General features: G+C 38.3%; 1 protein-coding gene across 1 annotated transcript in view; it reads left to right on the forward strand.

The window, feature by feature from the left end:
• Positions 1-3,118: 3,118 nt before the first annotated feature.
• LOC306918374 (uncharacterized protein) overlaps positions 3,119-19,665 on the forward strand; it is a gene marked incomplete at its 3' end in the record, with an annotated part of 52,509 nt that continues 35,962 nt past the window's right edge. Inside the window, exons 1-2 of the mRNA XM_079531274.1 lie at positions 3,119-3,385; positions 8,317-8,460. Of these exons, the coding sequence (XP_079387400.1) occupies positions 3,129-3,385; positions 8,317-8,460 (401 nt within the window). The 5' untranslated portion in view covers positions 3,119-3,128. The remainder of the gene's footprint in view (positions 3,386-8,316; positions 8,461-19,665) is intronic.

The following is a 19,665-nucleotide window of genomic DNA, read 5'->3' on the forward strand; positions in this document are numbered from 1 at the left end:
GACTACGGCGGAAGATCGGGAGTGATGCTGCAGTTCTGATTGCAACGGGAAGTGCATTCCACAGTTTTGGGGCCAGAAGGGAGAAGAGTTTGGGACGTGTGGAGCGTTGTCCCGGCGTTTTTAGTGAGGGTACTTCCAGCTTCCCTGCGTTGGCTGATCTGAGTGCGCGGGAGGGTTTGTAGGGTTCAATCATGCTGGCAAGATATGGGGGAGCCATACCTTTGGTTGCTTTAAATGCCAACATCAGAGTTTTGTATTCTGTGCGGGCAGCGACCGGGAGCCAGTGCAGGGAGCGGAGCAGGGGGGAGACATGTGAGAATTTTGGCTGGTTGAAGACCAAGCGAGCTACGAGCGAAGACCATAACATTGGGGCCGCAGCAATACGCATGGCGCACATATGGCATTTCAACTCATTCCTTCATCGTGACTCGAATGAAATAAAATAAAATAAACGTTATTTTACTGGTGTTTTTCAATAGAAACAAATAAAGAGCGTGTGTGCAACAGTCAGTGCATATACGTGCATGCACTATAGGCTATATTTCCTCCTTGTCGGGATGGTGAGCTGAGCTCTTCACAGCCCGTTTGTCTTTCATATTATTCTTATAATATTTGATATTATAAACACTCATGGTTCTCTCATTTCTCAGCCGTTTTTTAAAATGTAAAAATCCCCACATTCCTTAGGAATCTTGCTTTCATTCGCTGTATGGTATATGGTTCTATTTTTATCGAATTAAACAATATCAAACGAACTTGTATGTTCGGGGGTTAGACGATTCTGGGAACATTACGCATGGATTGCCAATTTGCCAGCCAATGCTGCGTATCTACTCGCAGTTCCATTCCGATCTGAAAGGTATAGGTAGGTGCCATTTCAAAGGCTTAGTTATTCATTTATGAATCAAATGAACTAGAATAAAGATTTTTACAGCTGTTTTTCATGCTTAGAACAGAAACAAATGAAGTGATGATGTGCGTATATCTCCCTCCCTTAGCATATGGCTGCGCCGCTGTAATGACTTTCCAATGAACACTGCAAGTTACTTAACAAAATAGAGACATAGGCCTACAAGCTATGCACATCATGGCTGTGACAGCTTGTGGATCTGTTCTTTTGAGGCATAAAGGTGACAGCATGCAGTGCAATAGGAATAATTAACCCAAATGTGACAAAGTCATGTCATGTCTATGGTGCCAGTCTGCAGAAATGTAATACCACTTGCCGAAAAGGGCGCATTCCATGAGGACATCAGCTGGTGTCGTAAAGAGAATAATACGGACATGTTCATTGGGTAAGCCTCAAAACTCCCTGAAACACTCCCATGACTAATTCAAGGCCGTTTTGCTCACACCACGGGGTGTCGAAAGCGCTTCTTACCTGGCCCATAATTGTAATATGACATTGCACACGCCCCCACGTCTTAAAAACTGTAAAATTATATGTAATTAGATTCCACTTGCTTAATAGGGCCCTTAATCTGCTAAATGAATGCTTCATAAAGGTGTCTACTGTCACCTCAATGCAGCTGCTGAAAGTTGGGCTACCATTAACAACCTATATGGCCTAAGAAGGCAAAATGTACAACATTTAATTCTGCTTTGAGTAGCATGTTAGGCTACGGGTTTTTTCATGATTCTGAATACATTGCAAGCATCGCAAACACCGGTCTTCCAAATGTGATGACGCAAAACATTTGTGGTGACAGTTTGTGTTGTGGGCCTACTTCTCACTTCTCTTTTTACAACCCTCTGGCACGCACGCATGAGCACACGCACACACACACACACACACACGTGCACGTACGCACGAGCACACACACGCACGCATCAGTGCCACAGATAAAATGCACATGCATACGCACTTGCAGAATGTGTTGTTTTGAATGTTGTAGCAACGGATTTGTGTGTGTGAGTGTGTGAGTGTGTGAGTGTGTGTGTGTGTGAGTGAGTGAGTGTCAGGTTACTAGTGCTCACGACATGAGAGCAGAGCAGCCTGGCCCAGCCTGGCTCTGCATGAATACCTGTGTCCGTGTGCTTCAACTCCGCGGAACGGCTCGGACAACAAATCATCATAGTGACATTGATTATTACAATGAATAAACATAAACACACTAGTTCACTTGAACAATGTTGTGGTAACTAAGGTATTTGAAGAGGAATATACATTTTATAATTGCGATTATGAAACAGTTAACCTCTTAAACCCCAGGGGGATCCAGGGGGAAAATCCGCAACATCGGAGTTGGAACCGGAGACCAATTGAGTCTCCATTGACCCGCTGAGCGCTGTTCAGAGGTGGACAGCCGCTGCCCCCGCCAGCGGGGGCAATGGGGCTCAAGAGGTTTTAAGGTGGTTGCACACTGGACGCGTTTTTTCGGAAAAACGATGGAGAAACGCTGCTGAAAATCCAAAAAACGCGCTCGGTGTGTGGGGACCTTTACCCTAAAAAAAGACCTTAACTCAATGTCACTGTAACTAAGACTTTCGAGAGAGAACATTTTTTTTTGAATGAGACTTTCACCTAGTATGAAGCTAAATGTGACACCAAAAGAGTAGCATAAGTTGCTATGCTACTACTGCCACCAAGCCCGCATAGAAGACAATGGGGAAAGCTCATCGGCACTCTGACGTCATCATCAAGATTAGCATAACACATAGCCGTTCTTATCTCCCGAGGGGCGTGTCATTCCCCCTTTAATTCAAATATCACTTATTTTTTTGTTTTGTTGTGATAATCCTCCCTACTATAGAGTGTGCTGACCATATAAGGAGTTCCTCCCTGTCTCCAGTTAACCCCTGGGGGTCAAAAAACCTTAGGTTTCATTTTTGGCTAGGTGGCCCAGCCTTCATCCAATCAGGATAGAGAGGGGCCTTCCGCCAATCATGATCGAGCGGGGGCGGGCCTCGGTGTGTGTGTGCTGTTGGCCTGTTGCATGCCCACTGTAGAGCGTGCATGTGCACATCTGGTTACCGGGGTGTACCATGTGACTGTTTCCAAATCACTGAATGCTCCTTTAATAACAGACACTTTAGGTTAGGTAGATTTTAGGATTTGGGACGTTAGTGTTTAAATAATAAATACCCTTCTTTGTGTTGTTCATCATAGATGTGTTAAAGTCTAGAAGATGAGTGACTCTGGGGACACCGTGGGGGAGGAGCCTCCAGCATCCAGACATGAAGACCAACCACCAGACACCGTGGGGGAGGAGCCTCCAGCATCCAGACATGAAGACCAACCACCAGACACCGTGGGGGAGGAGCCTCCATCATCCAGACATGAAGACCAACCACCAGACACCGTGGGGGAGGAGCCTCCATCATCCAGACATGAAGACCAACCACCAGACACCGTGGGGGAGGAGCCTCCAGCATCCAGAAAGCTGTAAGTTTTAACTCCAGCTTGGATGTCACACACTAGACAGAATGGTGGTTAACTGGTCACATCACTAGACAGAATGGTGGTTAACTGGTCACATCACTAGACAGAATGATGGTTAACTGGTCACATCACTAGACAGAATGATGGTTAACTGGTCACATCACTAGACAGAATGGTAACAGAGGAGACAGAAACAGTGTTGTTATTGTGATGATAACAGAGGAGACAGAAACAGTGTTGTTATTGTGGTGGTAACAGAGGAGACAGAAACAGTGTTGTTATTGTGGTGGTAACAGAGGAGACAGAAACAGTGTTGTTATTGTGATGGTAACAGAGGAGACATAAACAGTGTTGTTATTGTGATGGTAACAGAGGAGACAGAAACATTGTTGTTATTGTGATGGTAACAGAGGAGACAGAAACAGTGTTGTTATTGTGATGGTAACAGAGGAGACAGAAACAGTGTTGTTATTGTGATGGTAACAGAGAAGACAGAAACAGTGTTGTTATTGTGGTGGTAACAGAGGAGACAGAAACAGTGTTGTTATTGTGGTGGTAACAGAGGAGACAGAAACAGTGTTGTTATTGTGATAACAGAGGAGACAGAAACAGTGTTGTTATTGTGGTGGTAACAGAGGAGACAGAAACAGTGTTGTTATTGTGATGGTAACAGAGGAGACAGAAACAGTGTTGTTATTGTGATGATAACAGAGGAGACAGAAACAGTGTTGTTATTGTGATGATAACAGAGGAGACATAAACAGTGTTGTTATTGTGATGGTAACAGAGAAGACAGAAACAGTGTTGTTATTGTGATGGTAACAGAGGAGACAGAAACAGTGTTGTTATTGTGGTGGTAACAGAGGAGACAGAAACAGTGTTGTTATTGTGATGGTAACAGAGGAGACAGAAACAGTGTTGTTATTGTGATAACAGAGGAGACAGAAACAGTGTTGTTATTGTGATGGTAACAGAGGAGACAGAAACAGTGTTGTTATTGTGATGGTAACAGAGAAGACAGAAACAGTGTTGTTATTGTGGTGGTAACAGAGGAGACAGAAACAGTGTTGTTATTGTGATGGTAACAGAGGAGACAGAAACAGTGTTGTTATTGTGATGGTAACAGAGGAGACAGAAACAGTGTTGTTATTGTGATGGTAACAGAGGAGACAGAAACAGTGTTGTTATTGTGATGGTAACAGAGGAGACAGAAACAGTGTTGTTATTGTGGTGGTAACAGAGGAGACAGAAACAGTGTTGTTATTGTGATGGTAACAGAGGAGACAGAAACAGTGTTGTTATTGTGGTGGTAACAGAGGAGACAGAAACAGTGTTGTTATTGTGGTGATAACAGAGGAGACAGAAACAGTGTTGTTATTGTGATGATAACAGAGGAGACAGAAACAGTGTTGTTATTGTGATGATAACAGAGGAGACAGAAACAGTGTTGTTATTGTGATGGTAACAGAGGAGACAGAAACAGTGTTGTTATTGTGATGATAACAGAGGAGACAGAAACAGTGTTGTTATTGTGATGGTAACAGAGGAGACAGAAACAGTGTTGTTATTGTGGTGGTAACAGAAGAGACAGAAACAGTGTTGTTATTGTGATGATAACAGAGGAGACAGAAACAGTGTTGTTATTGTGATGATAACAGAGGAGACAGAAACAGTGTTGTTATTGTGATGGTAACAGAGGAGACAGAAACAGTGTTGTTATTGTGATGGTAACAGAGGAGACAGAAACAGTGTTGTTATTGTGGTGGTAACAGAGGAGACAGAAACAGTGTTGTTATTGTGATGATAACAGAGGAGACAGAAACAGTGTTGTTATTGTGATGATAACAGAGGAGACAGAAACAGTGTTGTTATTGTGGTGGTAACAGAGGAGACAGAAACAGTGTTGTTATTGTGATAACAGAGGAGACAGAAACAGTGTTGTTATTGTGATGGTAACAGAGGAGACAGAAACAGTGTTGTCATTGTGGTGGTAACAGAGGAGACAGAAACAGTGTTGTTATTGTGATGGTAACAGAGGAGACATAAACAGTGTTGTTATTGTGGTGGTAACAGAGGAGACAGAAACAGTGTTGTTATTGTGATGATAACAGAGGAGACAGAAACAGTGTTGTTATTGTGGTGGTAACAGAGGAGACAGAAACAGTGTTGTTATTGTGATAACAGAGGAGACAGAAACAGTGTTGTTATTGTGATGGTAACAGAGGAGACAGAAACAGTGTTGTTATTGTGGTGGTAACAGAGGAGACAGAAACAGTGTTGTTATTGTGATGGTAACAGAGGAGACAGAAACAGTGTTGTTATTGTGGTGGTAACAGAGGAGACAGAAACAGTGTTGTTATTGTGGTGGTAACAGAGGAGACAGAAACAGTGTTGTTATTGTGATGGTAACAGAGGAGACAGAAACAGTGTTGTTATTGTGATGATAACAGAGGAGACAGAAACAGTGTTGTTATTGTGATGGTAACAGAGGAGACAGAAACAGTGTTGTTATTGTGATGGTAACAGAGGAGACAGAAACAGTGTTGTTATTGTGGTGGTAACAGAGGAGACAGAAACAGTGTTGTTATTGTGGTGGTAACAGAGGAGACAGAAACAGTGTTGTTATTGTGATGATAACAGAGGAGACAGAAACAGTGTTGTTATTGTGATGGTAACAGAGGAGACAGAAACAGTGTTGTTATTGTGATGATAACAGAGGAGACAGAAACAGTGTTGTTATTGTGGTGGTAACAGAGGAGACAGAAACAGTGTTGTTATTGTGATGGTAACAGAGGAGACAGAAACAGTGTTGTTATTGTGATGGTAACAGAGGAGACAGAAACAGTGTTGTTATTGTGGTGATAACAGAGGAGACAGAAACAGTGTTGTTATTGTGGTGGTAACAGAGGAGACAGAAACAGTGTTGTTATTGTGATGGTAACAGAGGAGACAGAAACAGTGTTGTTATTGTGATGGTAACAGAGGAGACAGAAACAGTGTTGTTATTGTGATGGTAACAGAGGAGACAGAAACAGTGTTGTTATTGTGATGGTAACAGAGGAGACAGAAACAGTGTTGTTATTGTGATGGTAACAGAGGAGACAGAAACAGTGTTGTTATTGTGATGATAACAGAGGAGACAGAAACAGTGTTGTTATTGTGATGGTAACAGAGGAGACAGAAACAGTGTTGTTATTGTGATGATAACAGAGGAGACAGAAACAGTGTTGTTATTGTGGTGGTAACAGAGGAGACAGAAACAGTGTTGTTATTGTGATGGTAACAGAGGAGACAGAAACAGTGTTGTTATTGTGGTGGTAACAGAGGAGACAGAAACAGTGTTGTTATTGTGATGGTAACAGAGGAGACAGAAACAGTGTTGTTATTGTGGTGGTAACAGAGGAGACAGAAACAGTGTTGTTATTGTGATGGTAACAGAGGAGACAGAAACAGTGTTGTTATTGTGATGATAACAGAGGAGACAGAAACAGTGTTGTTATTGTGATGGTAACAGAGGAGACAGAGACAGTGTTGTTATTGTGATGATAACAGAGGAGACAGAAACAGTGTTGTTATTGTGATGGTAACAGAGGAGACAGAAACAGTGTTGTTATTGTGATGATAACAGAGGAGACAGAAACAGTGTTATTGTGGTGGTAACAGAGGAGACAGAAACAGTGTTGTTATTGTGATGATAACAGAGGAGACAGAAACAGTGTTGTTATTGTGATGATAACAGAGGAGACAGAAACAGTGTTGGTATTGTGGTGGTAACAGAGGAGACAGAAACAGTGTTGTTATTGTGATAACAGAGGAGACAGAAACAGTGTTGTTATTGTGGTGGTAACAGAGGAGACAGAAACAGTGTTGTTATTGTGATGGTAACAGAGGAGACAGAAACAGTGTTGTTATTGTGGTGGTAACAGAGGAGACAGAAACAGTGTTGTTATTGTGATGGTAACAGAGGAGACAGAAACAGTGTTGTTATTGTGATAACAGAGGAGACAGAAACAGTGTTGGTATTGTGGTGGTAACAGAGGAGACAGAAACAGTGTTGTTATTGTGATAACAGAGGAGACAGAAACAGTGTTGTTATTGTGATGATAACAGAGGAGACGGAAACAGTGTTGTTATTGTGATGATAACAGAGGAGACAGAAACAGTGTTGTTATTGTGGTGGTAACAGAGGAGACAGAAACAGTGTTGTTATTGTGATAACAGAGGAGACAGAAACAGTGTTGTTATTGTGATGGTAACAGAGGAGACAGAAACAGTGTTGTTATTGTGATGGTAACAGAGGAGACAGAAACAGTGTTGTTATTGTGGTGGTAACAGAGGAGACAGAAACAGTGTTGTTATTGTGATGGTAACAGAGGAGACAGAAACAGTGTTGTTATTGTGGTGGTAACAGAGGAGACAGAAACAGTGTTGTTATTGTGATGATAACAGAGGAGACAGAAACAGTGTTGTTATTGTGGTGATAACAGAGGAGACAGAAACAGTGTTGTTATTGTGATGATAACAGAGGAGACAGAAACAGTGTTGTTATTGTGATGGTAACAGAGGAGACAGAAACAGTGTTGTTATTGTGGTGGTAACAGAGGAGACAGGAACAGTGTTGTTATTGTGATAACAGAGGAGACAGAAACAGTGTTGTTATTGTGATGATAACAGAGGAGACAGAAACAGTGTTGTTATTGTGATAACAGAGGAGACAGAAACAGTGTTGTTATTGTGGTGGTAACAGAGGAGACAGAAACAGTGTTGTTATTGTGATGATAACAGAGGAGACAGAAACAGTGTTGTTATTGTGATAACAGAGGAGACAGAAACAGTGTTGTTATTGTGGTGGTAACAGAGGAGACAGAAACAGTGTTGTTATTGTGATGATAACAGAGGAGACAGAAACAGTGTTGTTAATGTGATGATAACAGGGGTGACATAAACAATGATAACAGGGATGACAACCAGAGTCAGAGACCAGAGGCTCCAAGCAGCACAACGAGTGGCATCTACTCTCTCACTTCTACCGGACTCTCTTCAGACGTCAGTGATGAACCTGGACCTTCACGCTCAAAGTAAGATCATTTTAAACTCTAATCTTTTCGAGAATGAATAAAGGTTTCAATCAAAGGTCGGAGTCAGAATTGTTATAACGGTGATGACAGAAAAAAAGCTAAACAGAGAATACACACTGGCAGAATTCCTGAGCACTGTGACTGACACAAAACTAAGACAGTCCTTGACCAGGTACAGACTCTGTGAACACAGCCTTGCGATAGAGAAAGGCTGACACAGACAGACCCCGCTCCCATGGCAAGACAGACTGCACCCACTGCACGCTCCCATGACAAGACAGACTGCACCCACTGCACGCTTCCATGACAAGACAGACTGCACCCACTGCACGCTCCCAAGACAAGACAGACTGCACCCACTGCACGCTCCCATGACAAGACAGACTGTGCACCCACTGCACGCTCCCATGACAAGACAGAGTGCACCCACTGCACGCTCCCATGACAAGACAGACTTCACCCACTGCACGCTCCCATGACAAGACAGACTGCACCCACTGCAGGCTCCCATGACAAGACAGACTGCACCCACTGCACGCTCCCATGACAAGACAGACTGCACCCACTGCACGCTCCCATGACAAGACAGACTGCACCCACTGCACGCTCCCATGACAAGACAGGCTGCACCCACTGCACGCTCCCATGACAAGACAGACTGCACCCACTGCACGCTCCCATGACAAGACAGACTGCACCCACTGCACACAGACTGTGGTGGAAACAGAGCTACACTTAACACTTTTCATGTCGGGGAATTTTTCAGGAATAAGGTCCTAGAGTGCCTAGAAAGTCTGACCTCTCTTTAGAAGTGTTTAAACGAGTTGAGTTGAGATGGTTTCAACTTCAACTACAAAGACACAAAGCTACTAATATTTCACCTACTAGTACTCAACTAGTCTGTTACCGTCCATCACTAGTTACTAGCGTCATGCTTGTGTGTGTGTGTGTGTGTGTGTGTGTGTGTGTGTGTGTGTGTGTGTGTGTGTGTGTGTGTGTGTGTGTGTGTGTGTGTGTGTGTGTGTGTGTGTGTGTGTGTGTGTGTGTGTGTGTGTGTGTGTGTGTGTGTGTGTGTGTGTGTGTGTGTAACATCAGTTAACTTATTAACGTTCTGACATTTAACAATGAGTGAAGCAATGCGTGCCAAGTTGGCAAGTTTCGTTTATAATTATATACATAACTCGCGCTGTTTGCTTGAAGATCTGTCCGTGCAGAGACCCGCCTGTCAAAATGAACTGCTCTACAAGCTCATTGCGGCTGTTGTATATCATTTAAAGCTCTGTGCAGGCTATGATGACGTATTTCGATATTTCTTGTTGCCTTATATGGTGTGGGATGGGCGTGGATGTTCCATTTAACCAGGCGACACCAGGCGAATCGCTTGGGAAAAATGCGGAAAAGGATACACTCGCCGATCCGCACAAATGAAGTGATTATACCAGCTTCCCTGAATAAGACGGGAGCAAATCGTAGGTTGAGCGGACGGATAAATACGCCTACCAATACGATCTGTTTCCGCATTATTTACACTGTGACGTATTTCTCCTTTGTGAATGAGGACCATTAACACTATACAATATACACTATAACACTATACAATATACACTATAACACTATACAATATACACTATAACACTATACAATATACACTATAACACTATACAATATACACTAACACCATACAATATACACTATACCACTATACAATATACACTATAACACTATACACTATAACACTATACAATTACACTATAACACTATACAATATACACTATAACACTATACAATATACACTATAACACTATACAATATACACTATAACACTATACAATATACACTATACCACTATACAATATACACTATAACACTATACAATATACACTATACCACTATACAATATACACTATAACACTATACAATATACACTATAACACTATACAATATACACTATACCACTATACAATATACACTATAACACTATACAATATACACTATACCACTATACAATAGACACTATACCACTATACAATATACACTATAACACTATACAATATACACTATACCACTATACAATATACACTATAACACTATACAATATACACTATAACACTATACAATATACACTATACCACTATACAATATACACTATACCACTATACAATATACACTATAACACTATACAATATACACTAACACTATACAATATACACTATACCACTATACAATATACACTATAACACTATACACTATAACACTATACAATTACACTATAACACTATACAATATACACTATAACACTATACAATATACACTATAACACTATACAATATACACTATAACACTATACAATATACACTATAACACTATACACTATAACACTATACAATATACACTATAACACTATACAATATACACTATACGATGTACACTATAACACTATACAATATACACTATAACACTATACAATATACACTATACGATGTACACTATAACACTATACAATATACACTATAACACTATACAATATACACTATAACACTATACAATTACACTATAACACTATACAATATACACTATAACACTATACAATATACACTATAACACTATACAATTACACTATAACACTATACAATTACACTATAACACTATACAATATACACTAACACTGCGTGAGGTGCTTCCAAATGACTGAAATCAGTTGTGGCGACTGAGAACTTTAATCCATGCAGATGTGAAATGGGACTTAACAATAACAATTATTAAACAAATTGAATTCACATGATAATTATAGAAACATTTCTATGATTCCAGAAGTCACCACAGAGCAGAGTCTCCAACAGCCAGCTGTGTGTCTATGAAGAGTGACTGGTCTAAAGGAGATCCCCCTAACTTCAGTAATGAACCTGGACCTCCTGATTCACAGTATGTCAATTCTCCTGTACAATATAGACACTATAACACTATACAATATACACTATAACACTATACAATATACACTATAACACGATACAATATACACTATAACACTATACAATATACACTATAACACTATATTGTTGAGCTTGTAGAGCAGCTATTTTCGTTGCGCGAGGTGCTTCCAAATGACTGAAATCAGTTGTGGCGACTGAGAACTTTAATCCATGCAGATGTGAAATGGGACTTAACAATAACAATTATTAAACAAATTGAATTCACATGATAATTATAGAAACATTTCTATGATTCCAGAAGTCACCACAGAGCAGAGTCTCCAACAGCCAGCTGTGTGTCTATGAAGAGTGACTGGTCTAAAGGAGATCCCCCTAACTTCAGTAATGAACCTGGACCTCCTGATTCACAGTATGTCAATTCTCCTGTACAATATAGACACTATAACACTATACAATATACACTATAACACTATACAATATACACTAACACTATACAATATACACTATAACACTATACAATATACACTATACCCTATACAATATACACTATAACACTATACAATATAGACACTATAACACTATACAATATACACTAACACTATACAATATACACTATAACACTATACAATATACACTATAACATATACAGTATAAAACACCACATACAGTCACTCATCTCCATGTTTAATGACTATAAACACCACATACAGTCACTCATCTCCATGTTTAAATGACTATAAACACCACATACAGTCACTCATCTCTATGTTTAGTGACTATAAACACCACATACAGTCACTCATCTCCATGTTTAAATGACTATAAACACCACATACAGTCACTCATCTCCATGTTTAAATGACTATAAACACCACATACAGTCACTCATCTCCATGTTTAATGACTATAAACACCACATACAGTCACTCATCTCCATGTTTAAATGACTATAAACACCACATACAGTCACTCATCTCCATGTTTAAATGACTATAAACACCACATACAGTCACTCATCTCCATGTTTAAATGACTGTAAACACCACATACAGTCACTCATCTCCATGTTTAATGACTATAAACACCACATACAGTCACTCATATCCATGTTTAATGACTATAAACACCACATACAGTCACTCATCTCCATGTTTAAATGACTGTAAACACCACATACAGTCACTCATCTCCATGTTTAATGACTATAAACACCACATACAGTCACTCATCTCCATGTTTAATGACTATAAACACCACATACAGTCACTCATCTCCATGTTTAATGACTATAAACACCACATACAGTCACTCATCTCCATGTTTAATGACTATAAACACCACATACAGTCACTCATCTCCATGTTTAATGACTATAAACACCACATACAGTCACTCATCTCCATGTTTAAATGACTATAAACACCACATAGTCACTCATCTCCATGTTTAATGACTATAAACACCACATACAGTCACTCATCTCCATGTTTAAATGACTATAAACACCACATAGTCACTCATCTCCATGTTTAATGACTATAAACACCACATACAGTCACTCATCTCTATGTTTAAATGACTATAAACACCACATACAGTCACTCATCTCCATGTTTAATTACTATAAACACCACATACAGTCACTCATATCCATGTTTAAATGACTATAAACACCACATACAGTCACTCATCTCCATGTTTAATGACTATAAACACCACATACAGTCACTCATCTCCATGTTTAGTGACTATAAACACCACATACAGTCACTCATCTCCATGTTTAATGACTATAAACACCACATACAGTCACGCATCTCCATGTTTAGTGACTATAAACACCACATACAGTCACTCATCTCCATGTTTAAATGACTATAAACACCACATGCAGTCACTCATCTCCATGTTTAATTACTATAAACACCACATACAGTCACTCATCTCCATGTTTAATGACTATAAACACCACATACAGTCACTCATCTCCATGTTGAATTACTATAAACACCACATACAGTCACTCATCTCCATGTTTAAATGACTATAAACACCACATACAGTCACGCATCTCCATGTTTAGTGACTATAAACACCACATACAGTCACTCATCTCCATGTTTAAATGACTATAAACACCACATACAGTCACTCATCTCCATGTCTAATGACTATAAACACCACATACAGTCACTCATCTCCATGTTTAATGACTATAAACACCACATACAGTCACTCATCTCCATGTTTAAATGACTATAAACACCACATACAGTCCACTCATCTCCATGTTTAATGACTATAAACACCACATACAGTCCACTCATCTCCATGTTTAAATGACTATAAACACCACATACAGTCACTCATCTCCATGTTTAATGACTATAAACACCACATAGTCACTCATCTCCATGTTTAATTACTATAAACACCACATACAGTCACTCATATCCATGTTTAAATGACTATAAACACCACATACAGTCACTCATCTCCATGTTTAATGACTATAAACACCACATACAGTCACTCATCTCCATGTTTAATGACTATAAACACCACATACAGTCACTCATCTCCATGTTTAAATGACTATAAACACCACATACAGTCACTCATCTCCATGTTTAATGACTATAAACACCACATACAGTCACTCATCTCCATGTTTAAATGACTATAAACACCACATACAGTCACTCATCTCCATGTTTAATTACTATAAACACCACATACAGTCACTCATCTCCATGTTTAATGACTATAAACACCACATACAGTCACTCATCTCCATGTTGAATTACTATAAACACCACATACAGTCACTCATCTCCATGTTTAAATGACTATAAACACCACATACAGTCACTCATCTCCATGTTTAATTACTGTAAACACCACATACAGTCACTCATCTCCATGTTTAAATGACTATAAACACCACATAGTCACTCATCTCCATGTTTAAATGACTATAAACACCACATACAGTCACTCATCTCCATGTTTAAATGACTATAAACACCACATACAGTCACTCATCTCCATGTTTAATGACTATAAACACCACATACAGTCACTCATCTCCATGTTTAAATGACTGTAAACACCACAAAGTCACTCATCTCCATGTATAATGACTATAAACAACACATACAGTCACTCATCTCCATGTTTAATGACTATAAACACCACATACAGTCACTCATCTCCATGTTTAATGACTATAAACACCACATACAGTCACTCATCTCCATGTTTAATGACTATAAACACCACATACAGTCACTCATCTCCATGTTTAGTGACTACAAGTAAGACGCGCGAACGCGGGAAGCGAACGCAGCTCGTGAATTGCAAAAACAACAATTAGAATAAATTACGTAATTTTTTAAGGTTTTTTTAAGTTCTCTTTTTTTTGTGTTTAAGATTTTTCTTAAGTTAAGTTTTTTTTTAAGTTAAGTTTGTTTTAAGTTTTTCCTTAAAGCTTTTCCTTTTTAAGTTTTTTTTTTTTTTTAAGTTAAGTTTTTTTTTTAAGTTAAGTTTTTTTTTAAGTTTTTCCTTAAAGCTTTTCCTTTTTAAGTTTTTTTTTTTTTTTTAAGTTAAGTTTTTTTTTAAGTTAAGTTTTTTGTGTGTGTGCGTTTTTCCTTTTTACGTTTTTTTTTTAAGTTAAGTTTTTTTTTAAGTTAAGTTTTTTTTTAAGTTAAGTTTTTTGTGTGTGTGTGTGTGCGTGCGTGCGTGCGTGCGTGCGTGCGTGCGTGCGTGTGTGTGCGCGTGCATGTGTGTGTGTGTTTTTGTGTGTGATACAGCTGCGCCCTCTGGTGGTGGGCGGGTGGTGTTACAGCGTGACACACACACAGACACACACACAGACACACACACACACAGACGTGATCTGCTGGGTCTCATAGTAAATGCTCACTGCGTTCGCAATAAACACCACATACAGTCACTCATCTCCATGTTTAATGACTATAAACACCACATACAGTCACTCATCTCCATGTTTAAATGACTATAAACACCACATACAGTCACTCATCTCCATGTTTAATGACTATAAACACCACATACAGTCACTCATCTCCATGTTGAATTACTATAAACACCACATACAGTCACTCATCTCCATGTTTAAATGACTATAAACACCACATACAGTCACGCATCTCCATGTTTAGTGACTATAAACACCACATACAGTCACTCATCTCCATGTTTAAATGACTATAAACACCACATACAGTCACTCATCTCCATGTCTAATGACTATAAACACCACATACAGTCACTCATCTCCATGTTTAATGACTATAAACACCACATACAGTCACTCATCTCCATGTTTAAATGACTATAAACACCACATACAGTCCACTCATCTCCATGTTTAATGACTATAAACACCACATACAGTCCACTCATCTCCATGTTTAAATGACTATAAACACCACATACAGTCACTCATCTCCATGTTTAATGACTATAAACACCACATAGTCACTCATCTCCATGTTTAATTACTATAAACACCACATACAGTCACTCATATCCATGTTTAAATGACTATAAACACCACATACAGTCACTCATCTCCATGTTTAATGACTATAAACACCACATACAGTCACTCATCTCCATGTTTAATGACTATAAACACCACATACAGTCACTCATCTCCATGTTTAAATGACTATAAACACCACATACAGTCACTCATCTCCATGTTTAATGACTATAAACACCACATACAGTCACTCATCTCCATGTTTAAATGACTATAAACACCACATACAGTCACTCATCTCCATGTTTAATTACTATAAACACCACATACAGTCACTCATCTCCATGTTTAATGACTATAAACACCACATACAGTCACTCATCTCCATGTTGAATTACTATAAACACCACATACAGTCACTCATCTCCATGTTTAAATGACTATAAACACCACATACAGTCACTCATCTCCATGTTTAATTACTGTAAACACCACATACAGTCACTCATCTCCATGTTTAAATGACTATAAACACCACATAGTCACTCATCTCCATGTTTAAATGACTATAAACACCACATACAGTCACTCATCTCCATGTTTAAATGACTATAAACACCACATACAGTCACTCATCTCCATGTTTAATGACTATAAACACCACATACAGTCACTCATCTCCATGTTTAAATGACTGTAAACACCACAAAGTCACTCATCTCCATGTATAATGACTATAAACAACACATACAGTCACTCATCTCCATGTTTAATGACTATAAACACCACATACAGTCACTCATCTCCATGTTTAATGACTATAAACACCACATACAGTCACTCATCTCCATGTTTAATGACTATAAACACCACATACAGTCACTCATCTCCATGTTTAGTGACTACAAGTAAGACGCGCGAACGCGGGAAGCGAACGCAGCTCGTGAATTGCAAAAACAACAATTAGAATAAATTACGTAATTTTTTAAGGTTTTTTTAAGTTCTCTTTTTTTTGTGTTTAAGATTTTTCTTAAGTTAAGTTTTTTTTTAAGTTAAGTTTGTTTTAAGTTTTTCCTTAAAGCTTTTCCTTTTTAAGTTTTTTTTTTTTTTTAAGTTTTTTTTTTTTTTTAAGTTAAGTTTTTTTTTAAGTTTTTCCTTAAAGCTTTTCCTTTTTAAGTTTTTTTTTTTTTTTTAAGTTAAGTTTTTTTTTAAGTTAAGTTTTTTGTGTGTGTGCGTTTTTCCTTTTTACGTTTTTTTTTTAAGTTAAGTTTTTTTTTAAGTTAAGTTTTTTGTGTGTGTGTGTGTGTGCGTGCGTGCGTGCGTGCGTGCGTGCGTGCGTGTGTGTGCGCGTGCATGTGTGTGTGTGTTTTTGTGTGTGATACAGCTGCGCCCTCTGGTGGTGGGCGGGTGGTGTTACAGCGTGACACACACACAGACACACACACAGACACACACACACACAGACGTGATCTGCTGGGTCTCATAGTAAATGCTCACTGCGTTCGCAATAAACACCACATACAGTCACTCATCTCCATGTTTAATGACTATAAACACCACATACAGTCACTCATCTCCATGTTTAAATGACTATAAACACCACATACAGTCACTCATCTCCATGTTTAATGACTATAAACACCACATACAGTCACTCATCTCCATGTTGAATTACTATAAACACCACATACAGTCACTCATCTCCATGTTTAAATGACTATAAACACCACATACAGTCACGCATCTCCATGTTTAGTGACTATAAACACCACATACAGTCACTCATCTCCATGTTTAAATGACTATAAACACCACATACAGTCACTCATCTCCATGTCTAATGACTATAAACACCACATACAGTCACTCATCTCCATGTTTAATGACTATAAACACCACATACAGTCACTCATCTCCATGTTTAAATGACTATAAACACCACATACAGTCCACTCATCTCCATGTTTAATGACTATAAACACCACATACAGTCCACTCATCTCCATGTTTAAATGACTATAAACACCACATACAGTCACTCATCTCCATGTTTAATGACTATAAACACCACATAGTCACTCATCTCCATGTTTAATTACTATAAACACCACATACAGTCACTCATATCCATGTTTAAATGACTATAAACACCACATACAGTCACTCATCTCCATGTTTAATGACTATAAACACCACATACAGTCACTCATCTCCATGTTTAATGACTATAAACACCACATACAGTCACTCATCTCCATGTTTAAATGACTATAAACACCACATACAGTCACTCATCTCCATGTTTAATGACTATAAACACCACATACAGTCACTCATCTCCATGTTTAAATGACTATAAACACCACATACAGTCACTCATCTCCATGTTTAATTACTATAAACACCACATACAGTCACTCATCTCCATGTTTAATGACTATAAACACCACATACAGTCACTCATCTCCATGTTGAATTACTATAAACACCACATACAGTCACTCATATCCATGTTTAAATGACTATAAACACCACATACAGTCACTCATCTCCATGTTTAATGACTATAAACACCACATACAGTCACTCATCTCCATGTTTAATGACTATAAACACCACATACAGTCACTCATCTCCATGTTTAAATGACTATAAACACCACATACAGTCACTCATCTCCATGTTTAATGACTATAAACACCACATACAGTCACTCATCTCCATGTTTAAATGACTATAAACACCACATACAGTCACTCATCTCCATGTTTAATTACTATAAACACCACATACAGTCACTCATCTCCATGTTTAATGACTATAAACACCACATACAGTCACTCATCTCCATGTTGAATTACTATAAACACCACATACAGTCACTCATCTCCATGTTTAAATGACTATAAACACCACATACAGTCACTCATCTCCATGTTTAATTACTGTAAACACCACATACAGTCACTCATCTCCATGTTTAAATGACTATAAACACCACATAGTCACTCATCTCCATGTTTAAATGACTATAAACACCACATACAGTCACTCATCTCCATGTTTAAATGACTATAAACACCACATACAGTCACTCATCTCCATGTTTAATGACTATAAACACCACATACAGTCACTCATCTCCATGTTTAAATGACTGTAAACACCACAAAGTCACTCATCTCCATGTATAATGACTATAAACAACACATACAGTCACTCATCTCCATGTTTAATGACTATAAACACCACATACAGTCACTCATCTCCATGTTTAATGACTATAAACACCACATACAGTCACTCATCTCCATGTTTAATGACTATAAACACCACATACAGTCACTCATCTCCATGTTTAGTGACTACAAGTAAGACGCGCGAACGCGGGAAACGAACGCAGCTCGTGAATTGCAAAAACAACAATTAGAATAAATTACGTAATTTTTTAAGGTTTTTTTAAGTTCTCTTTTTTTTGTGTTTAAGATTTTTCTTAAGTTAAGTTTTTTTTTAAGTTAAGTTTGTTTTAAGTTTTTCCTTAAAGCTTTCCTTTTTAAGTTTTTTTTTTTTTTTAAGTTAAGTTTTTTTTTTAAGTTAAGTTTTTTTTTAAGTTTTTCCTTAAAGCTTTTCCTTTTTAAGTTTTTTTTTTTTTTTTAAGTTAAGTTTTTTTTTAAGTTAAGTTTTTTGTGTGTGTGCGTTTTTCCTTTTTACGTTTTTTTTTTAAGTTAAGTTTTTTTTTAAGTTAAGTTTTTTTTTAAGTTAAGT

The sequence above is a fragment of the Electrona antarctica genome, assembly GCF_951216825.1.
Source record: "Electrona antarctica genome assembly, contig: scaffold_448, whole genome shotgun sequence".
Classification (NCBI taxonomy): Eukaryota; Metazoa; Chordata; class Actinopteri; order Myctophiformes; family Myctophidae; genus Electrona; species Electrona antarctica.